Source organism: Oryza glaberrima, chromosome 11 (assembly GCF_000147395.1).
Source record: "Oryza glaberrima chromosome 11, OglaRS2, whole genome shotgun sequence".
NCBI classification, from domain to species: domain Eukaryota; kingdom Viridiplantae; phylum Streptophyta; class Magnoliopsida; order Poales; family Poaceae; genus Oryza; species Oryza glaberrima.
The window spans coordinates 16128267-16152686 of NC_068336.1; the positions used below are offsets into that span (position 1 = coordinate 16128267).

Genomic DNA, 24420 nt, shown 5'->3' on the forward strand with positions numbered 1-24420 from the left:
TTAGATCTTGATTGATTGAGAGGAACTATCAACCTCTGTAATGACATTTTATTCGCTTATTAATTAGAGTAATAATTGTACTCTATTATCAATTTGTTATTGTGTGCCTCGGCTGATTCCTGGACGAGGGTTCACACACATGTAAGGGTTTGGAATTTTGGATAGAAATTCCGGGCGTGACATGTAACCATAATATACCGTCAATATTTCTACGCCATTATTGGGAATTGTATTTCTAGCAATGTCGTTAGGAAATACCATCAGCCACCAACCGCCGGATCCGGGTGGGAGACGGGCACCTCCTCAAGATCCGGGCGGGCGAGGGGCGCCACCGCCGGGGAGCGCGCGCGAGGCCGTGCTGCCGCCGCCCGCTGTCACTCCCGGCCGTTGCTGGGGGAGCGCGAGGCCGCGTTGCCGCCGCCTCTCCTGGCCGCCCCTCACCCGCTGAGCCCGTGAGAGACAAGAGACGAGAGAGAGAGAGAAAGAAATGAGGATAAAGATGAGTAGGTGGAGAGGATAAGATAGAAATTTTTGAAGTGGTAGAGAGGGAAAAATGCCTGAGGAGGTAGGGTATTTCCGCGTGTGGTGCTCTTAAGATGCCCGCGCGTGCGGTCTCTTAAGAGGTCCGTCGGTAAAAATATGCTTATAAAAATGGAAGGATGATTTTTCCAGACGCTGTCAGTTATGGATCGTCTGGAATATACCGAGGGGCTCGTACAGGAAAAACATCTGCCGCTATGTTTTGCTCGTTCATGTCACAACCGGTAGCTAGTCCATATCAGAAGATCAACTATCCATTGATCCAGCTAGCGTAGTTACTCTCTAGATATATATGTCCTACTCCCTCTGTACTTTTAATGTGTAACGCCGTTGACTTTTTGACAAACGTTTGACCTTTCGTCTTATTCAAAAAATTTATGTAATTATAATTTATTTTATTGTGACTTGATTTATCATCAAATGTTCTTTAAGCATGACATAAGTATTTTTTATATTTGCATAAAATTTTTGAATAAGACGAGTGGTCAAACATTAGTTAAAAAGTCAATGGCGTCATATATTAAAATATGAAATATGAGGGAGTACTAAGCAAGGGAAAATAGTGTGACTAACGATGGATGGGGTTATGCGGGAGAGCATACACATGGATGTGTCTGAGAAAGCATACCAATCGGCAACGGTTGCGACGATTTTGTTAAGCTTAGGAAAGGCATGGCATATATCCTGATGCAATGGTTCCATTTTCTTGACGAAGTCTAAATTTTAAATCTTCAGTATATGAAATGCGTGTTCGCATCGTCATGCATCATGCATAGGGATGGCAATCGGGCGCGACGGGCATGGGTAGTGCCTACCCATACCCATGCCCGTGAGATTATTTGTGCCCGTGGGTATACCCATTACTACATGACGGGTAAGGATGGTTGCCCATGCCCATTGCCCGCGGGCGCCTTATGCCCGCGGGCGTGCCCGTTTACCCGCCACAACAAAAGCAGTGGAACAAAAAGTCTACAAGCTACTAAGTTCGAATCGAACTTAAAACATCAAATATTCTCCGCCTTGGTGTCGTGTCTCTCCTCTGGCGGCGATAGAGTAAGAGGAGAGAAATAATAAGGGAAATAAAAGGGAAACCGTAGAAAACAAAGAACGTGGCTTATGTATTCTAGTGGATTTTGCTCCTAGCGTACATGTAAGTTAGATTTCGCGGGTAAACGGGCAAAGTGGGCATGGGTAGTGATTACCCATACCCATGCCCATTTACCCATCGGGCATAGCTTTTGAACCAATAAGATACCCATGGGTATAAAATGGAGAACAAACCTAACCCTAATAGGGTTTTTACCCGCGGGTAAACGGGCAAACAGGCACAATTGCCATCCCTAATCATGCATGAGTTATAGATATTAGAGGTGGCTATGATTACCATCGAATACTTATCGAAAAAAAAATGGTCGTTTAGCCAGACTTAGTGGAGGTGAAGGGGGAAAAAAGATGAGAATGTCCTCAAACATATCTAAATGCATTGCATTGGAATCACTACTAGGAAAATCATTTTTCTAGGCGGCCAAAAATAGTTTTTCCAAGCGGGAAAAAGGATCAAATGTACGCAAAGGCCTGCGAAAATAAATGATTTTCACATGCGGTATCTCCATCTTCGTAGGCGGTAGATCCACCCGCCTGCGAAAATATTTTCAGTGAAAAAAAAAAGCCGCCACCACCTCTACCCACCGCCACCAGAAGCGGCCTCTCCCCCCTCCTCCGTCCGCCGCCACTGCCTGAGGGGAGCGTCGCCTGCACCGCCGCCGCCGGCCAGCTCCCCTCTTCCGTCCAGATTTGGGAGGGGAGGGGCCGGTGCTGTCTGCGGTGGCCACCGCCGTCAGCTCCTCCTACACCCTGCCTCCGCCGTTGGCGGACGGATCTGGGAGGAAGGGAGGGAGGATTGGAGCGCCGCCGCCACCTCCCTCCCTCATTGCCAAGCTGCTCCTAGCCCTCCTCATCGCTGGGCCGGGAGAGGGAGCCTAGCCACCGCCTCACCTCCTCGTCGCAGTCGACGCGCGCCTCCCCTCCTCCTTGCTGAGCCACCGCCGTCGCCGGGAAAAGGAGGAGCCGAGCCTTCACCTCACCTCCTCATCGCCACTGTCTCCTCTCCCCTCCCCGAGACCGGCCGGTGGTAGGCGCCCAGGGCGAACCGGTGGCGGATCCAGGCGGCGTCGTCGTTGTCATCGCAGCTTGCGGCGGGACTCAAGCGTTGGTGCCATCCTCGTTGCGTTAGTTGTCGTCGTCACGGCTGGCAATGGACCTCCGCAGAGCCGCCAATGCGCATCGGCTAGATGTGTGAGTGAGTGAGTGAGTGAGTGAGTGAGAGAGAGAGATGATTTTTGCAGGTGGACCTGCCTGCGAAAATCAAAATTTTCCTAGTCCATATGCGAAAAAAGATATTTTTTGACTGAAAGTACTATCAAGGCTTTGCCAGTAGTGTTTTTCATTTATTGATTGAATATTTACAAAAACAGGAAAACATAATTACAGAGTTTGTAACCAATAAAAACAAGCTGTTTAAGAGGATCCTTCATTCTACACATATATAGAAAATTTTCGTTTTTAAAAAGGGCTCTCCAGGACTGGAAGGAATGCTGAACATTTTGGAAGATCTGACCATTTCTTTATTTCCAAATATGCCATAGTGCAATAAAGATGACTTCAAAAAAACCCTTTCTAGCAAAACGAGCCCTTGCACGAGTGATCATCTGGAAGAATTCCAAATTTGGGTCCCAAACTATTCTCAGAAATTGCCAACATCTCACATTGAAGGGGCAAGTGAAAAAGAAAAGGTATTTTTTAGGCGGGGTTAAATCTAGAGGCTCTTTAGCTATTTTCACAAACTATTATAATAGGGTACGTACTTTTTTGGTCCGCCTAGAAAAATAAAAAGTCAATGTCAGTAAAAATCGTTTATCATAGTAGTGATTGAAAACTGAAATTTAAATTGAGGTGGCCTGCCCTCTCCTCTTTAGTCAAGTTCGGCCACTGGCCGGCAGCTAGCTAGCCATGTGAATGCAAGCTTGATCAGCTCCCCATTTGCACCACAACGTACCTATAGTACGGCCTGTCATATTATATATCAGCATAATAGTTAATTAATGTATAATTTAGAGCCAATTAGCTCTCTGCATATTGCGCATGTGCGCACCGACTCTGCATATTGCATGCAGCTGATGCATGGACGTACGCACGCAATTAATTACGTATACGTAGCACCCGGTTTCCGCTAATTCCACGCGCACAATTGCAATTCGCAAACACAAATACATGCATGCTACACGCCGATCGATCGAACACAGCTAGCGCTTGGTTAATTTTGACGAGAAATTTGTGTTGAGTTCAAGATCCGGTTTGTTCCTTGATTAACTGACCAGATTCATCACCTCACTGTACGGTCGAGGCTGGTTGTCCGGCTGTAAGTGGTGCACCCTCTGATTTTGGTTAAGTTTTGTTTTTGGACATGAGGTGCGGTGGCCGAGGCAAGCACATAGAAGAGGTGTACAGGGTTACAATTTGTCTGACCATTTCAATGGTACGATAGATTGACTAATGGCCAGCTAATTTGTATGCACTACTAGAGAAAAAAGGGTTTCTTCCATATGGCTAGATCATATTTTCGTAGGCGGAGGTGACAACCGCCGGCACCCAAGTGTCGGTAAAAGTCATATTTTTGCATGCGGGTAGAGCAACCCCATACGAAAATTTGATTTCCGCATGTGGACGTGCGCTTAAGCCATCTGAAAACGAAAAGGAAAAATTGCAAAAAACAAAAAAAATCAGGAAACGAAAACCTATCCCTGAAACCCTAACCCTAGAATCTAGAAGCCACCATCGTTGCCGTCCTTGTCGCTTGAAGCCGCCGTTGGATCCTCACGGAGGACGGGGCGAAGAGGCGTCGGGATCCGCGAGGGAAGGGGAGGACCACCCCTCCCCTCGCCGCCGCCGGCTGATCTGCGGGCATGTGTACCAGAGAGGGGCAGGATCCACATGGGAGAGGGAGGAGGCGCCGGATCCGCTCCTCCCGTCACCGCCGCCAGAGGATCCATGGTCGTGGGGGGTGGAGAGGTAGTGGCATTCGTGCGGGAGTGGGATGGGCTGCCAGATCCAAAGGACGTTGGATCTGCCCCTCCCATTGCCGCCGCCGGCGGGATCCCTCTTGCTTGAGTCCGCCGCCTCTGCTCTCGCTTGAGCCCGCCATCGGAGCCTACTGCTCTCACCCTCAGCAGCCGCCCTCGCTCGCCATCGGGAGGAGAAGGAGTGCGAGGAGACAGGAGATGAGTGGTGGAGTTGGAGAGTGAGTGTTAGGAGTGGGGAGAGGAGTGAGTGTGAGGAATAGGGAGAGTGAAGGAGTGTAGTGGACGGGAGGGATGTTGTGGGAGATAGAGAGGTGGGGATCGAGAAAAAAAGAGTGGGAGAGAGAGAGGAGTATTTTCGCACACGGGCCTGTTAACAGACTAGCATGGGAAAATATATTTTTGTATGCGGTCCCTGAATTGCGCATGGGGGACGTTAAGACTCGACTTATGTTAATATTAATGAATTAATAGCCCAATTAGGCTTGTAGTGGGTTAAGCTTGTTAACGAGCACTATCTTGAATAAATTCAATTTAATGAAGAACTTAGACCACTATATTCTTTAAATACTTGTGACTATATTCAGTTTGATGATCTTTATTCACTTGACTGTTTAGAGAAGAAATTATTTGCTATATTTGAATCGCCATGTCCATCAAGAAGTCTACCTCACCCTATATTGTGATAGATAAAGATATGCTCATCAGTCTTAATGACAAGGTGAAACTGAGGATGATTTCCTATCAAGAAAGGGACAATGAGATGAAAACATCACTAGCTCGGATATGACCATGGCTACCTTATGTATTCATCAACCAAATATCCATGTTTTCTATGTAAGATTTATGTATTATATATTTCGACAAACATTACGACACTATGAGTTTTGTGTGTTCTCATTTGCAAATATACTTGTTTGGGTGAAGGGAAATAGATCGAGCACAAGGATTGCATGGATCGATGATCAATGAAGTTTATTTGGGACCATGTAAAGTCCTTCCCTAAGTCTGCAACTAGAAGGCAAAAGATGAAGTTTTGCATGTTTTGAATTTGTATGCGGACCTCCTAACAGCATCAACTTCAAATGGATCTGGCCACTGATCTAGAAGGGCTTATGGGGCCTATGAGTACTAGATGGAAAGGTAATGGATTTTATTTTTCAGATGGTTCTAGTTCCACAAAAAAATTCATTCTAAGCAGTCAGCAATCACAAGTCACGTACATCTTTTAGTTCAAGTCTGATTTGGACCTTGATCCTTGTAATTGTGCCGTGTACTAAGCCTAAGGGGGTGAGCGCGCTAGGGTTAACCCTAGGATGTTGCTACCCATATTTATTCAGCAGTCATCATTGTTTAGAGCCAAGTTTTGTTTAGACTATTTCTGTCATTGTAGTTTCGCCGCTAGCTATATCGTTTTGTGGAACCCTTAACTTTGAGTTCTTAATCATTCATCTACAATTGTGTTATAATCTTTCTTGTTTATGTTTGTGTTCTTTCGTGGGCATGGAGGGGTTAGCCTTCTCGGCGAGGTCAATTGGGTTTCGGCACGGTTGAGAACTAGAGGAAACATGTTGCTGTGATTGCAAGGTTTGGATTGATCGAAAGCCGGACCATGTGTCTTGGGTATCCGCAAAATCAATAGTTATCTTTACCTGACGGACGATCGTGCACCCCATTGCCATCATACTGTGGCTATAAAAAGAGACTATCACTAGCTGAACCAAAACATAAAGAAAGTGTGGCACGTAGAAGTTGTGAGAACAAACCAAACATTAGCCACATTTATTTGGTTAGACTCATCTACTTCCTCCATCCCATAATATGCTCTTAAAGTTTATCATACAATATAAGAGATTTTATGATCCCAAAGATCATATTTTATGTCTCATATATATATAAACTCTTGTACTATTTATAGCATAATCTCTTATATTATAAGATGGATATGGAGTATCTTAAGTGTGGTAAAACGTGGGACCAACCAAACCAGCTCGAAATACATCATGTGATTTTAAGGAACGCCTAAACAATTAATTGCTGTAGGACAGAGCTAGTAACATGCCATATCAAACATGGATTAATTAATTAAATCAGTTTACTAGAAGTGGGTAGGCATTGAACAAGCTAATTTAACTAGTCAGTTAATTATCAAGGAAGACGCATATGCATGGAGAGGCAACTTGCACAAAACTTCCATGCTAATCTCTCCATAAATACAGCCCCCATTCGGCCATTCCAAAGCACTCATCACACCACCAACTCAGCAACCAAATTAAGGTTGCTTAACTAGTTAATTTCCATTCAGCAAACCAAAGCAAGCTATGGCGAGGCTAATTTCATCATCAGCTGCCGTGTGCTTCGTCCTCCTGATCGCCATGGCCATGGCGCCGGCGACGGCGACGGAGACGGCGGCGGCGGCGGACAGGTGCGAGAAGGACCTGGACCTGCTGATGGGGAGCTGCGAGGGGTACCTCCGGTTCCCGGCGGAGGCGAAGGCGGCGCCGTCGAGGGCGTGCTGCGGCGCGGTGAGGAGGGTGGACGTGGGGTGCCTGTGCGGCATGGTGACGCCGGAGGTGGAGCAGTACGTGTGCATGGACAAGGCCGTCTACGTCGCCGCCTACTGCCACCGCCCACTCCTCCCTGGCTCCTACTGCGGCAGTAAGTGTGGCATGCATTACACAATTAATACTTCTATATCAGAGTAAATGTTCAATTTCTTTTAGAAAAATTTCGTGGCATTAATTTGTTAATTGATGTGCACAGAAATCTTGTGCACATATATATGATATGTTCCCATGTATCAGTTGTTACATGCGTATATAGGTCAGGAGACACTTGAAAAAAAAACATTGGCAACACCCATATTTATTTTTACAGGTGGACCGGTACCGAAAAGATCCATATGTAGAAACGCACCGTGGTGCTGATGATAAGGTCACTTAATTAGGTTAATCGTATGTATAAATCGATTTCTATAGGCCATAGTGTATCCACCATAGAAGTTTAGATCCAGATAATGTCAGCTGAAAAATAGTTCTCGTAGTAGTGAAAATTAATCAACAACTATGCCCCAAAAACATATATTGTATACATATTCCGTGCTTAATTATAGTTGGATCTCGATAATATATATTTTTTTGACTGAATCGATAATATATTTTTTGTTCGAAGCCACATTTGTAATCTGTAAAACAACGTAACAAAGATAAGAGAAACATATTTTTCCTAGATTTCGAGAGAGAAAAAAAATGTCAAGTTTAAGTTCACGGGTGTTGTCATGAAATGCACAATCTTAGAACACTTATCGTGTAAGCTTTAGTAAATATTGGCATCAAACTAAGTGTCTACAAATGCTATTTAAGTTGCCAACTATTCGGTAGGGCAGGCATCAAATTAACCAAAACAGCCCATAGTATTTATTTCCTATACATACAGATCTTTTCTTTCTGGAAATTTCTGTTGATTAGTTGTAATGCATACGTTATTATTATTTTTCAGGTTATCACGTTCCCGGTCCGGTCGTGTAAAATTAATAAACATGCGTTCATTGCTGCTGATGATCGAAGATCGAGCATGAAAATGCTGTTTGGGAGCCCGTCAATTTCGAATTTCATCATCCAATTGATATTTCCTTTTGATTAGTTTGTTTTATCTCAATTGTCGTTGTTGAATAATTCTCCGTCCATGCTTATGAGTACGGCTTCATGTATGTTTCTGAATAAATAAAAAGGACGGCTCCCTATATGATTAAAGAGTAAAGTGCACTGTCCGTTCTTAAACTTGTTCAACCGTGTTATATAGCTCCCCAAACTCTTAAATTATATTTTTGGTCCTTGAACTTGTCTAAATATGTCATTCCGGTTCCAAACGGCCACAATTCCGAGATCATACGTAGAGTTCACGTGGCATGTCACATGGACGTTGACTCATTTTCCTTTGTTCCTCCCCTATCTCTTCTGTTATTTATTTCTGTTGGTGTGAGAAAAAGAAAAAAAAAAGAAGGAAAACGTAGAGGGGAAGAAAAAGAAAATATGGGACTGGAATGTTTATGTGGCGTGTCACTTTACTGTCCATTTAACATGCCATGTAAGTGGCCATGGCAATTTGAAACCGGAATAATCAATAAGTTCAGAGACATGAGAGTTTGGTAATCTAGATAACACAAACGAACAAGTTAAATTAAGGAACCGCGGCAATACACTTTACTCTTGATTAAATAAGAATAACTACACCTGCAATTTAGAATAACACTAACGCTCTCCATCAGTTGTTTAATTCGATATATAGTGAAGTGGAAATGCCTTCAAATTTCTCGTCCGATTCTAATGAGTTAATAGCCCTTTTATCCTTTGAATTGATCGTACCGTAAATGTACTTGAGTTTTTTTTGTAATTTCCTTGATCACGTACCGTCGTATGGGACAATATGTAATATGAACCTATAACTATAGGCAAATTTTGTTACATGATATTGTGACTTTATGGTTTTAGCTCTAAGATACCACAAACTCACTTTTAGGGAAAACTCTCTTTAAACGTGGTTATTTGCTGCTAGACACCGCGCACATTAAAATATTAATTTCCAGTTGAATATGAGAGATAAAGAGCATGAAAGGTCAAAAATATCCCTTGACCCAGTTGTCATATTCTTCCTGTTCCTCCTTATTTCCCCTTTCTAATGTCACGGCCGCGGCTGCTCGGCTTCTAGATGCCACCTGTGGTGATGAGCTCTCTAGTGAAGGCAGCGCTCCATCACGTCATGGGTGCACTCCGGCGCGGCGGCATCTGCGAGTGGCGGCGCTGGCATGAGGAGACGGAGGCGGACTCGTGGCGCGGCACCGAGCTCCGAAACGGTGGGAAGGCGGCGCTCGACGATGAGCGGCATCTGCCGGAGTTGAGGAAGAGAGAGAGAGAGAGAGACGGGGAAGTGACAACGCGAAAAGAGAAGGCTTCAGCCTCGGAGCTCACCGGTGGCGGCGGCGGCGCGGGAAAGACGTGGCGGCGATGACGTCGCAGCTCGAGGTGATGGCATGAAGTAGTGGCGGCGTGGCTTGGGCCGGCTCGGAACTCTCCCCCTCTCCGTGCTAATCCACGAGCAACCAACACATCACGGAGTCAAATCTCTCCTCTCCAATTTCTTCCTTTTTCCATTGAGCCAAATTGCAACACTCAAACACCACATCGTGCAGTAGCAAGCCACACACAAGCACTAGCAACAGCTGCTGCAGCTGCTCCCCATCGACGTGCCACCGCTGTGGAGTGCTCAGGCACCATTGGTAGCAGCTTAGCTGTGGTGTCTGGACGCGGCGCACCTAGCAGGAGGTTTTGCCCGACGACCACGGCCGGCGGTGGTTGGGACTCTCTCGCCTCACGCCTGCCATCTTGAGCTGTGGGCGCATCGCCTGTGAGATGCCGTGGAGGGAGATAGAGGAAGAGATAAAGGAAGAAGAGAGGAAGACGAAAAGAAAGGAGGGGCAATTTGGTCACTTTGTGTAGAAATTTGGGCCCTATATCGACTCGTCAGCACGAATACACTATTTTAATGGACACGGTGTCCTCTGGCAAATAACCAAGGTTAGATAGTGTTTTCCCTCAAAAGTGACTTTGTGCGGTTTCCTATAGCTAAAACCACAAAGTCGCGATGTCCTGTCGCAAAATGTGCCATAACTATATCGTGGTGACAAGACAAATATCAGATATCCATTAATCATACGATAATTTTTAGGTATGTACTACATAATTTCCCACGTCATTCCGACATAGTCTTCACATCCATGTCTCAATGCTTGTGAAAAATATATAAAAATAAAAAAATGGATATACTTTATTGGTGAATTCTTTTACAAAAGAAACATGATTCAAAATTCAATCAATGGTCTCTATTAGGAAAATGCATGCCTAAGACGAATTCCCAAAAGAGCATTAGTCTCCACTATGAAACCGGTCATTCATAATGGGTTATAACCCTCATCTGTGTCGGCGGAGGGCCTAGTCATTGATTAATGGTCAGTGATGTGTAAAAGACATCTGTGTTGGACGAGCAACTATCACCAATGTAACACAACCTATTAACAATAAGCTATATCCAGAGTGCGAGACCTATCTAAAGTCCCATCATGGATGACTTAACTGTGATGGGCTCCAGCTCTAACCCATCAAAGATGACTCATTCACATTTGACGGGGTACATAAGAGCTTGTCATACATAACTCATCGGTGTCAGCTTCAAGATGCAAACCAATAAATATGTTGTTCACTCGTGACAAGGTTGTGTTATAACCTGACACTGATGAGGATTTTCAAACAAAAATCATTTTATTGCCTCAAATTTCATATCATGTTGTGCACATATCAAGTGTGTCTATCGCGCCTCGTACACGACGTTTGTGCCGATGCACACACCGTAGTCGCAGCCCTTGTGTCACCATCCATGACCCCATCGTCATGGCCTTACATGTCCGCGACGCCATGTCACGCTCGCTGGCTTCGCCTTTCCGACACTGGCCTCCCGACAACCGTGGTGCGATAGCCGCGTGCATCGGGCGTGTCGTCGATGGCGCTACCCCTCCGATCTCTCCGGTCGCCTCCGGCCATGCCCAGCCCCATCTTCCGGTCACGTTCCGCCATCACCAGTTTGATCATGAGCGAGATCATCGCCTCTGCGACATCCTCGCTGTCGCCATCGATCTCATCACCATGGCTGGCGATCTCTTGTCGATGCTTGATTCCCACCTCGTGTTTCCTACTCTACATGTCTTCTTGATCCAATGTTAAAACGTTCTGCTGTGATAACACTTCTTGCAAAATTTAGTCGATATAGCGGAACGACGGCTAACCTTCTCGATCGCTTCAGTTTGATCACCCAAGACACGCCAGATGATGACACAGGAACACACGATTGTTAACGCCAAAATTTGGTAAGCCCAAAGTCATCATCGGCTTAGAGTCAGTATCGGCTTCAGAGTTACGGAATCAGCCGATGGGAGTCATCAAATCGCCAACAATTGTGTTCTTGATGAAGATCAACTAAAGGAAGCTTATCTAGAAGAGTCCGAGTTCAAGGAGGATGCGGCATGGTAGTTTATCTATTAATTAGGCAGTATTTGTTAGTTTCCTTTTATCTTTAGGAAAGTACGTTTAGTGTCCGATAAGGACTATGTTTTCCTTTTATCTTTAGGAAAGTTTCTTTCTTATCCGACAAGGAATAGTATCTACCCACAGGTATAAATATGTACACCCGGGGTCTATGTAAAATATCACACAGATCAATACAACTACTCTCGATGCATAGCCACCCTCTTTACCGAGGTTTTTACTTATCATCCGGCAGAACTTAGCACCTGACGCGGGGCTGCATCGGTTTTTGATCTCCGGCGAAGGGGTAAGTCCTACGTTCCACCGGCCCTGGTGAATCTATCGGCTACGTTGGTGTTGTTCAAGGCTGCATCGCTTTGATCTCTTGGATCGCTCTGGTTTGGTTGATATATTTACCAACCTAATATCTCAATTCTATCTCTAATTACATTGTGTTTAGAGACACATCGGTTTAATTGGGACTGTCTCGGTTAGGTCCGATCTTCTGTCTTAGCCGATATATCTCTACAATGTTGTTCTAAATAGATTTGTTATATCCATCACATTAGACAGATCTATTGGCTCATCGAGTATTAGATTATCATATACAATCTCGTGTTGCATCGGTTAGGTTTGATCTACTAGATTGTTGTTAATAATATAAGTCTTATTAAGCCGATAGGTTCATGCCAGTGTTTTATCAGGGTGCTAGCCGATAAGTTATCTGGACGTTGCATCGGCTTATAAGGATTGCATATACATATAAGTTGGATTTAGCCGATGACGATAAAGGTTTCATTGATCTATCTAATCTTGTGGATTTTATGACATCGGACCTACAGCCGATGTATGCTTTAACCTTCGGATCAATACTTATCTATCATATCATTATCAACCGATTGGTTTCTATTGGATTATATTATTGTTATATTTTATTATCATCAGCCGATTGCCTTTATATCATTATCTACATTGGACATATAGCTGATTGCTTAAACCCTATCGTTATCGGCTGGTATCGGCATCGGCTATTATCGGCTATCAGCTAGAACTACTCTATCGGCTTGTTAGTCGATCGGCTCATTAATCTACTATTTGCATATCTTGTCAGTTGCAGGATTAAACTGACTGGCACGCCCGCATCTCATCAACTTTTGGACCTGCACTGGAGTTAAGCAGATCTCCCAGGCCAGTGTGTGTTTTTTCGCATCAACAATGATATTTGTTAACGAAGTACAACCGAAGCCTACATCTCTGGGGCTCTGATTTTAGGCACTACTTCCAATCAATATATCTCCAAGCCGCTATGAGTCCATAGCCACGTCGCCAACATCTCCCTACAACATCGCCAACATATCGTAGTCGCCATGGTTATATTGTGGTGCCCTCCTCTCTATTTAAGAGAGTTGCTGGGTTACAGAGTCCGATTCTAGCTCCACCCCTACCGCCTATTACAACTACAAGTCCAACTGTAACTAAATAGGACTAGTATATTTGACACCTATTCTATCAAGTACTCTGACGGCCACCATTGTCTGGTCTGATTGGTGCACACTGTCAGTAATCTCTTGTTCATCATTTGAAAATTCAATCATCTCGAAAACCACTTCGCCAATAATTTCTAAATATCAAATCCAATAATATCATATACCAATTGTTCATCACAAAATATCAATCAAACACACTTTGATTTTACATGACATACTAAAGCACTTCATAATAGAAAACCACTTCGCCAATAATTTTCAAATATCAAAACCAATAATCTCATATACCAATTGTTCATCACAAAATATCAATCAAACACACTTGAGTAATCTCTTGTTCATCATTTGAAAATTCAATCATCTCGAAAACCACTTCGCCAATAATTTCTAAATATCAAAACCAATAATCTCATATACTAATTGTTCATCACAAAATATCAATCAAACACACTTTGATTTTACATAACATACTAAAGCACTTCATAATAGAAAACCACTTCGCCAATAATTTCCAAATATCAAAACCAATAATCTCATATACCAATTGTTCATCACAAAATATCAATCAAACACACTTGGATTTTACATAACATATTAAAGCACTTCATAATACATTCTCAGAAATATATTTTACTATTTTATGTCTTACCTATGAACAATTCCATTCTTATCTATGTTACAAAGTCGTGCTCTCCCATAATCAATTACCGATGTAGGACTAACCACCTTTTAAGTCGTGTTCTCCCATAATCAATTACCGATGTGGGACTAAACCCAACTATCTGGATACACAAGATCTCCATTTTGCACAAGGGAATAAGCAGTAACCAATGGATCAATTAAAAGGACTACCGAGGTAGACCACCAGAAATGTAAAATGTGTAGTTCACGTAAAAGGAAATGTGTAGTTCACTTAAAAGGATCTTACACACTCATGGAATAGTACGTAGCAGGTCCTAGTTGGGTCATATCCAGTGGTGGAATAGTACGTAGCAGTGGCAGAAATTTTTGAGCCCAAATAAAATTCAATATAACTAATATTAGTTATAGAAATTTTATTATCAGATTACTCATCAATATTTAAATTTAATAGATATTTTGCCGGTGAGCCCGGGGCAGCAGGGCGGTTGCTCTGCCACTGATCATATCCACTCTATTAAGCTTTTTCACCAGTTAAAGATATTCACCGGCATAGGGTTAAATGGCAAAATACACTGGTTGCATAAAATTAGATTCAGGGGATTAACAAAGAAAAGGTGAATAGGAGATATATGACAGCTATGTAACACTTTGACCTGACGTGGCATCTACATTGACACTTTAACCCATTAACACTACCAGAAAAACTATTTTCAGGCTTCCAAAACGCATTTTCACAGGCGGCCAAATACTTCACCTGTAGCAAAAGGCGATGATTTTTGCAAGCGGTCATAGGTCCACCTGCAAAACTCGATTTTCGTAGCTGTTGCTATTTCTTAACGTCACAGATAGAATCTACAAGCGCACGGAAGATACCGATATAGCACTTCACCTCGGAGTATTCCAAGGTATCGATTTCCATAGGGAATGTGTGTGTCAGCTCTTCTCCAGGTTTATCCAAGGACACGAAGCTAAGAAAGGTTAAGGGTAGAGAGGATTTACTAGTGAGAGACAGTGTGTACATAAAGCTCTATTTAATCCTAACGCGGTACTTCGGGTGCTGGCCAGCCCGCTTCTTTCAGATATGGCTCTACAACGTACTCAGACAGAAAGGACTTTAGTGTACTTGAGGGCTGTCACCATCTCTACACCCACCTCGAACCTACTGTGGGATATGAAGCAAACACCAGAAATTAACTACCCAAACACCACGTCTACGCAGTTAATAACTAATTTAGTGTTTATAACTCACTAAAGCAATCACTATATTTTAATGGACTATAGTGAATAATTATCTCATACGTTGATTAGGAATTAACTAAGAAGTAACTCTCATAGAATAAATCTTAATTACTTAGAATGATAATTCTATTAAAGCAGAGTAATTAACAGAGTAAAAGAAATAAGAAGAGGATTACCGACACACTCTACTCTCTCCCTAATTCTAGTATACAATAAAATACAATAGAGCCTCTTATAATTCAGTTCAAGCTTTCGTGTGTGTGTGAGAGGGAGAGAGAATGAGAGATGATAGGGGTATTGATAGGTGGAGAAGTGCCTTGGGAGTGTAGAGATGCTAAGCATCCAAACAACATCTTCTCTCTTGTGTTGCCATGTGTCCATGCTTATGACGGTTTCTACCGGTATAAACGCTCACAACTGTCATTGGGATAAGGATAACCATCGCCTGGTAAAGATAGGCTGGACTGGGCCAGTTGGGGTTTCGGCTGATCCCTGGCCGGCTCTGCTGGCCCAACCCTTCCTCATGAAGTCTAATATGTGGGCCCCATTTCTAAAGTTTGGCTCAAATGATTGCATATTATTGGGTTTATGAGCTCAAAACTCTATTGGCTTGGATATAGAAGTTATATTCTCATCCTTCATGTATATTTCTTATCAACTTTGGTGGGTTACATCATGCATACAAATATTCACCAACACTCGTGAAAATTGTTAGAAATAAATTCTATCACTATGTTGGATGTTTTATATTTATGGGTTTATGCAGGTATTGACGGCGTTAATTTGGTACTTAACAGCCGCCAATAGTAGCCGCCCCTGTTGTCGGATTCACCGCCCACACGCATCGCTGTCTCCGGATCCTGCCGTCCCCGCCGCCGCTACTCACTTCCCCACAATCGCCGCCCCTGCCACCCCCGCGCGTTGCTGTCTCCGGATCCACCTCCCACGCACGGGATCCACCGCCCACGTGTGTCGTCGTCTACGGATCCCGCCGCAAAACGCCTATGGAGTGCCTACGCTGCTCCCTTCCCAACCACCGCCACCCCCACGCATCGCTATCTCTGGATCCACCGCCCACGCGCGTCGTCGTCTCCCGATCCCACCGCCCCCATCACCGAATGGACCATGGAGCACCACCGCCGCTCCCTTCCCCACCACTGCCGCCCCCGCACGTCGCCGTCGCCGAATCCACCACCCAAGTGCGTCATGGTCGCCGGATCCACCGCCCACGCGCGTCGCCGTCTACGAATCCCGCCTCCAAACTCCATTGAACGGCTGTGGATCACCGCCACTACTCCCTTCCCCACCCCAATGCCCCGGTGTGTCACCGTCGCCGGATCCGCCGTCCCCACGCGTCGCCTTCCCTTGATCCACCACACCCGCACATCAGTATCTCTAGATCCCACCACCCCCGGCACTGTACTCTGCCAAACGCGTCGCAGCTGCTCCCTTCCCCACCACCGCCGCCCTCGTCGCCGCTCCCTTCCCCACCACTGTCGCCCCCATCGCCCTCGTCTCCACCCCAGCGCCCCCGCGCACCGAAAGGAGGAGAGGTGAGGGAAAGAGGAGAGGAAGCTGGGGCTTAGAGAAATATATGATTTTTCAATTTCCTCTGGAGTCTATTTAAATGCCACAACCAATTTTCGCAGGCGGACAACATAAGAGGTCCGCCTGCAAAAATAAAGGTATTTTTTGCAAGCATGCCTCTTAAGCTATCCGCCTATGAAAATTTTTTTAGATAATGGAATGAAACATCCCGGCCTTTACTCAGAAGAGCTACAGCCAATTATTACACAAAGTAGCACACTTTAAAAGTCGTAATCTAAAATAAAACAAGCACACCCACCAAAAATAAAAGAAGACCTAACATGACAAGGAAAACATTATTCCAGTCTATTGGTGAATCTCCATCCGTTGACTCAAGGTTACGACATGCAACATTAAGGAAATTTCCATCTTCCTCACACTTTTGAAGTTAAGCCCACAGCCGAAGCCAATATGTTGCCCTGAAAATTACCTGCATATAGGAAATAGATGGTGATTTGTCCAAAACCCTATCATTTCTACACAACCATAGGGCCCAACATAAAGCCAAGGCACCAACAAGTATCAGTTTACTCTTTTCCTTGTCCACACACTGAAGCCAACCGTCAAACATATGAGATATGCTTCTAGAAAGGTACAATCCAAAAGAAAACTGGACAACTCTTCAAATAAACTTTGCATAATGACAATCCATAAACAAGTGTTGAATCATCTCAATTTTCATGCAAAAACAACATCTTAAACACCCATTCCAATTCCGTCTTGCTAGATTATCCTTGGTTAACACAACTCCCTTAAGCAAGTACCACATGAAGATCTTAATCTTAAGCGGCATCTTAAGCTTCCAAATGAACTTGTTTCTATCAATGTAACCATTATTAATTAAAGCTAAGTACATTGATCTAACCGTAAACTGGCCATTCTGATTATAATTCCATCTAAAACAATCAGCAGAATCATCCAACTGGATATGAGCAATAGAAGCACACAAATCATGCCAAAGTGTTAGATTCTGCCCAACTAAAGCTCTCCTAAAAGAAACATTTAGCGGAACAGAGCCCATAACACTAGCAATAGAGGCACTCTTCCTTCTGACAATAGCATATAAAGATGGATACTTATCTCTGAAGGCCATATTTCCTAGCCATTTGTCCTCACAAAATCTTATCTGTTGACCATCATTCACAATCCAAGAACCCATACCTAGAAATGTGTTTTTTACCTTCATAAGCCCTGACAAAAATGAGAATCACCTTGTTTCCTATCCACTTGGGTTATAGATTTATTATGAAGATACTTCCTCTTCAATAAATCTTGCCAAACACCATTCTCATTAATTAATTTATATAACCACTTACTCAACAGACCCAATCCACCCTGGTCTTTGGGTTAACAAATTATATCCCATCTAGTTAGTCTATATTTTTTCTTATGGTCATCCCCTTGCCAAAAGAAGCGTGATCTATAATAATCAATCTTTTGAAGAACCCCTTTCAGAATCTCAAAGAAAGATATCATGAACATAGCTAAACTTGAAAGGAAGGAATTAATCAACACCAATCTACCTTCAACAGATATATATTTACCTTTCCAACTTCTGAGTTTCCTCTCAATTCTTTGTTCAATAACCTTCCAATCATTATTACTCAGCTTCATGAAATGCATTGGAATACCAAGATATTTAACAGGAAAGCCAAGTTTACAACCAAAAATACTCAAATATTCATCAAAGCACTCTTTTGCCTTCCCAAAACAAAATAACTCACTTTTGTGAAAATTAATTTTTAGGCCAGATAATTTCTCAAACACAGATAAAATCAATTTCAAGTTCTTTGCTTGTTGTAAGTCATGCTCCAAGAAAATGATAGTATCATCTGCATATTGCAAAATAGACAAACCATCATCCACAAGATAAGGAATTACCCTATTAAGAGAGCCATTATCTTTAGCCCTTTTAATTAGCAAAGCTAACATATCAGCTACTATGCTAAAAAGAATTGGAGATAACGGATCCCCTTGTCTAAGGCCTTTATAAGTTTGGAAATTTTCACCAATTTGATTATTGACTTTAATACCAACATGACCCCTTGGATAAAAGAGGCTATCCACTCACACCATTTAGGAGATAAGCCCTCCATTCGCAAAGTCTGTTGGACAAAAGGCCATTTAACCTTATCATAAGCTTTCACAAAATCAATCTTTAAGATTACTCCACTATTATTTTTACGATGCAACTCATGCAAAGTCTCATGCAAAATAACCACACCTTCCATGATATTTCTCCCAGGAATAAAAGCAGTTTGAGTTGGACTAATGACCTTTTGGGTGACACTCATTACTCTATTTGTGGCAACTTTGGTAAAAATTTCGAAACTAACATTAAGTAAGCATATAGACCTATATTGTTGAATTTTCATGGCCTCTACACACTTTGGTAAAAGAATGATGGTACCAAAATTAAGCGAGAATAAAGGCAAAGAACCATTATGAAACTCTTTAAACAGGTTAAGTAAATCATCCTTTATAACACTCCAGAAGACTTGATAAAATTCAGCAGGAAAACCATCGGGACCCGGCGCTTTATCGTGTTCCATCTGAAGGATAGCCTCCTTAATCTCCTTTTCAGTAAATTCCTGTGTTAAAGCCTCATTCTCCAAATGGGAAACTTGAGGAATATCAGCAACTTTACTCTCATCAAATTGGAGTAAAGATTCATCAGGAGGACCAAAAAGACCCTTGTAATAAGTGGTAATATGCGATTTTGAATTTGCATCACCATGAATCAAATGGTCGCCATCCTGTAATTGAAAAATTCTGGTTTTCCTATGTTTTCCATTCGCAACTAAATGAAAATATTTTGTATTAGAATCACCCTCTAAAATATCCTTTGATTTAGCCCTCTGTTACCATTTAATTTCCTCCTCTCTCATAAAAGATGATAATCTATTTCTATAAAACCATCTAATATCCAATTCTTCTGGACTTAAAAGAGAAGTTTCAGCCTTTTTGTCTAGCAAATCTAACTTATCTAAAATTTATTTCTTTTCTTTTTTATATAAACCACTAGTATGTTTCGACCAGCCCACAAGATGCTGTTGTAACCGACGAATTTTTGCCTGCCACTGCTCCATAGCAGTATTTCCGCCTGCGAAAATGAATTTTTCCAGGTAGTCGATCATTAGACCTCTCTCCACACATTTTCGCAGGCGATCAGTTATAGTCAAAAATAAAATCCGCCTGAAAAAATTATGTGTTCTGTTGTAGAAAATATGCTACGTGAAGTGAATATGCCATGTAAATGCACTAGGCACCACGTCACAGGAAAGACCAAGTCAAACTGCTATGTAGGACGAAAGTACCATTAATTAAAACCACACCCATCATGTAACGTGATCTGGTTTTAATTGTTTTTTGGAGTCTATACCTACCTTATGGTTCATGGATGCGAATTGAATTCTTCTATAATTTTAATTTGTATGGAAAATGGACACTGGTTGTTGCAAACTAATTGAATCAGAAACATACTCCCATTGTTTTATCCACGTCACCGTGAGTTAAAGTTTAACTCCGAGTAAAATTTTAACTCATGAGTGAATCTGCGAGTTAAATTTTAACTCATAGTGACGTGGACGAATCTCGAACGTCTATTTCTCAATCCAACGGTAGTTTTTAAGTTTCCACTACATATGCATGGTTTACCATACATATTCCCAGGTGAACCCAATGACAACGAAAGCTGCCACCGCGCCACCGTACGTCTCAACCGCCGGCCCGGTGGATTCCACGTCTCAACGGTAGGTATCGCAGGTGGCCGTCCCCGTCCTGCTCTCGCTTGCCAACATCTTCACTGCTATTGGAAATAATTGGAAACCGCATATGTACCGCATTGCATACAATTGACAGCATCGTATTGTAAAAGATCGACATGACATAGTATGCATTGTCATTTTTCATCCAAAAAACTACATTTTATATAAATAAATAAATAAAATGGCATTTTACAAAAAAAAATATAGTCGAAGGTAATAATTTAGTTAAAAAAATCGAAGGTAATAACAACACTGTCATATGGCATGCATTTAGGAGTCGAAATTGCTGATGGTTCTAGGACCAAATTAAGGCAATGCTCAGGAATATGCTCAAATGTGGTGATACCATATGCCAGAGGCTGCTGGTCTCCAGAAATTAACTGTAGTTGCAGCACAAGATAGCCCAAGTCTGACTAACTCGTACTACTAATTTGCAGAGAAACACCAACCAAAATCTTGTAAACTTTGCAGTTTGCAGCAGTTGTCAGTTGTCAATTGCCATGCTTCTGAAAGAGCAAGATGTTCCAACTTGAAAAGTTGGAGGCATGTCAACTCATAGCAGATCAAAGCACATGTCTGCAATTTTCCGAGCCTATAAAGATCCTGCAGGGCGTCAAGGTCTGAAGTACATCACAGTGAATTTACACAAAGGAGATTGATGAGTGTAGAGGTAAATGAGTATTCCATTCGCAATCTCTACTCTGTGGTTGAAGAAAGATGAGGTACCTTTGATGATTCAGGATTCTTGTGCTAGTTTCATATGCCTTTTTCATGGCAGACATGGTTTAGTCTTCATCTTTGCCAATAAATACTGGAGAAACCACATGTTCTTCAATGATTTCTTTTTTTTATGCTGTCAAGGCACGGGCGCACGGTCGGTTTTCCTACAAACAAGAGGTCAAAGCACTTTATATCCCAGTTTACAAATGAGAAATCTTTCAAAGATAGAATATTTGTGATGAAAACAATGTTATACACAAAATGAGCAAGTTAAACTCAGGTTGCTTCATGGAAGATCATTATGTTACATGGGGAATCCAAAATATCCAATGGTAACGCACGAGCAATAAGGTAACCACCAATCAATCTCAGAAAAAAGAAACTAGGAGAAATAACTCAAAAGAAAATTGGTCCGTGCAAAATCAGCTTGGGAAACCTGATGAATAATGTTCTGACAAATTGGGGCAGTGCTCAACAGCCTCAGGCCTTGGGGTATGGTGCACAGCATAGAACAACCAGAAAGCCGGTTTTCCAACTAATCTGATCTGGTAAAGTCTCTATTTTGCTGCAGTTATTTTTTTTTTTAGGAAAAACCTTAGAAGAGGACAGGGTGAGCCTGTTTTCATTAAAGAAGAAGAGACTTGGCCCAGTTTTTAAGGGGAAACCGGGCCCAAAAACCTCACATAAGCACGGTTTGAGGGGGAAACTGGGCAAAACCCACACGGAGAACAAAGAAAAAAAACTTGCGACGGCACCACTGGAGGAAAACATAGGTCATCGTTGCCAAAAGCAGCTTCGACTTCCTATGAACAAACCACAGACAACGTAGAGCAGGGTCTTCAAGACAAAGCCTCTAAGGAGGAAACATAGCGTCGAAACGCAAGCAACGTCCGTCCGAAAATCGGAACAGGGTTTTCACCCGAAGAAACGGGTAGAGCAAAGAACGATGCCTTCAAGAAGGAAAACGGCGCCCACAGGCATCGCCATCGTTGTCTCTACCCCAAGAGCGAGCAGGACAAACGCCCCGACTCACTCACCCTGCCAACTACGACGCCCCCGGCAACCACAGCGCTACCAAGGAAAGCGGGAGAGGGTTATCGTTGCCAATTGTCAGACTTTTAATAGAGGAAAGCTATCAATTATCAATTGTCAGTTATCAGATGCCTGAACGGCATCAGCAAAGATGGAGTCCCATGGACAGCCACATTGATCGAGCCCAGCACGCGGCGTCGAGCGCTTCGCGGACATGAAGAGCTGCAAGAACTTGAGGTACATCAGCTTCAGACGAATCTCTAGACTCTAGGATCAAGTCCTTGGTCCTGCCAGATTCAATCAGCATGCAGCAAGCTGCGTGAGCTCATCTTGCTGGAAGCTACACCTCCTGTGCTTCCCACTGACTAGCAAAGGCTGTTTCTGAAGAATAGTTTTCATTGAGCAGCTTCTTGATGAAAGATGAGTGTATTTTAAACAAGCTAAGCTGCTAAAGATTATGAACATGGAACGAGGCCGACATTGCACATTCTTGCTATGTATATGCAAAGTGCTAAACCACATGTCTCTAAAGCTAGTTCGAGAGACCCTGAACAAGATAGATATATGCTCAACAAGATCAAACCATAGTACAATTAGCACAAGTAGAATCAAACCATACTAGGAACCTAAGAATTATTCAACCCCACAGTCAAACAGCGTTAATATAATTTCCGAATGCTTGTTATGTGGACTACGAAGAATGTGGTAGAAAGAAAACATGTCAACGGGAGACAAGCTTATGCAATGGGCTCCATAACAACACCAGTCTAAAGTAAACAACAGACATACGCTCTGTCTATGCTAATCCCAGAGATCCTGAACAAGATGAGAGATCAATGTTGAACAAGATCAATTAGCACGACTAGAATCAAAACCATAGTAGAAATCGAAGAATTAATATTATAGCTAATCATAGAGTCACACAAACATTATTGCTTATAGTGATAAAATGAAGGGGAAATACATAACTTCCCCTACAACTAAAAAGCTAGCTAGATCGATGCCAAACACCGACGATGGTTATAATATTATTTACTATTCAGTGAGCTGCAGCTCTACTGCCTTGGTCGCCGTCTTCGTAGTCATCATCGTCGATGATAACCTCGTACTCCGCGTAGCCTTTGGCGTAGTACTGCTTAAGCACGTCCTCCGGCTTATCGCGGATGTTGTAGATGACCTCCCGCTCATGGCGCAGCTCCTCGATGAGCGCCTTGCGCCTCGCCTTGCCCTCCTCCTTGGCGTCGTCCATGGCGCGCAGGTGGGCGACGAGGTCCGGCGGTAGCTTGGCCAGGAGCTCCGCGCCCAGGGCCTCGGTCAGCTTGGGCGTGTCCCTGCGCTCGGGCAATTCCTCCGGGTTCCCAATGCAGTATAGAATCTGCTCTTGAGTGTAGCGGACCTTCTTCTTCTTCTTCTTCTTCTTCTTCTTTTTCTCCGTTATTGAAGGTGCCTTACCTTGGTCGTTAGTGGGATCAATCACCTTGTCAAAGCTACTCGTCTCACTCCTTCCCTCAGATGGAGGATCCATCGCCGCCAGCGCCGGAATTCCTATGGAGAAATAATAATAAAAAAAAAGGCTAAGTACTCTCTTTGTATTTTTATGACCAATGTTTTTGTGTAGATAAAAAATAGCTACGTCATGATAAATCAAGTCACAATAAAAATAAATAATAATTACATAATATTTTTTGAATTGGATGAATGATCAACGTTGGTTAAAAAATCAACAGCGTCATATATTAAAATAGGGAGAGAATATAATATAATATCGGATCAGAAACGAGAAAGGGGGCCACTTTTGTCAACTATCAACTACGGAAGATCATCTCAGCACGTACATGGATCTACTCTACGTTGGCACAAAAATTATAAAATTCTATAAATCCAGATCGAGATTATACAAAGAAAAGGAGAGCGACTTCTAATTAAGCCGCGCGCACCTGATGGAGGAGCTTCCGCCGCCGGAATCGTGGCTTTAATCCTCCCCTCGATCTCGTACGTCTCGATCGATTGAGAGCTTAATTAAACCTAGATTGTGAATTTGTGATGGACTTATCGGGTGGGTCGGGTGGAGAGGACCACCGTACAGCCCCTGCCTCAATATATATATATATATATATATATATATATATATATTGTGTGTGTGTGTACGTACTACAGCTCGATCAGCTCCGATTACAATCGGGTTCGGAGAGCAGCTGCGACGTTGTGGATGATGAAGGATGCAGTCGTACACTCGTACGTCGACGAGAGGAGAGGC

The 24420-nt window shown here is 43.0% G+C and overlaps 2 protein-coding genes across 2 annotated transcripts; one reads left to right on the forward strand and one right to left on the reverse strand.

The window, feature by feature from the left end:
* Window positions 1-6910: 6910 nt before the first annotated feature.
* On the forward strand, window positions 6911-8327 carry LOC127753702 (uncharacterized). The gene is made up of 2 exons (XM_052279113.1): window positions 6911-7274; window positions 8115-8327. Exons 1-2 carry the CDS (start codon window positions 6938-6940, stop codon window positions 8141-8143), a joined length of 366 nt encoding a protein of 121 aa, XP_052135073.1. The 5' UTR covers window positions 6911-6937; the 3' UTR covers window positions 8144-8327.
* Window positions 8328-23202: 14875 nt separating this feature from the next.
* On the reverse strand, window positions 23203-23688 carry LOC127754210 (uncharacterized). The gene has a single exon (XM_052279702.1). The coding sequence runs from the start codon at window positions 23686-23688 to the stop codon at window positions 23203-23205; it is 486 nt and encodes a 161-aa protein (XP_052135662.1).
* Between the last annotated feature and the right edge of the window lie 732 nt (window positions 23689-24420).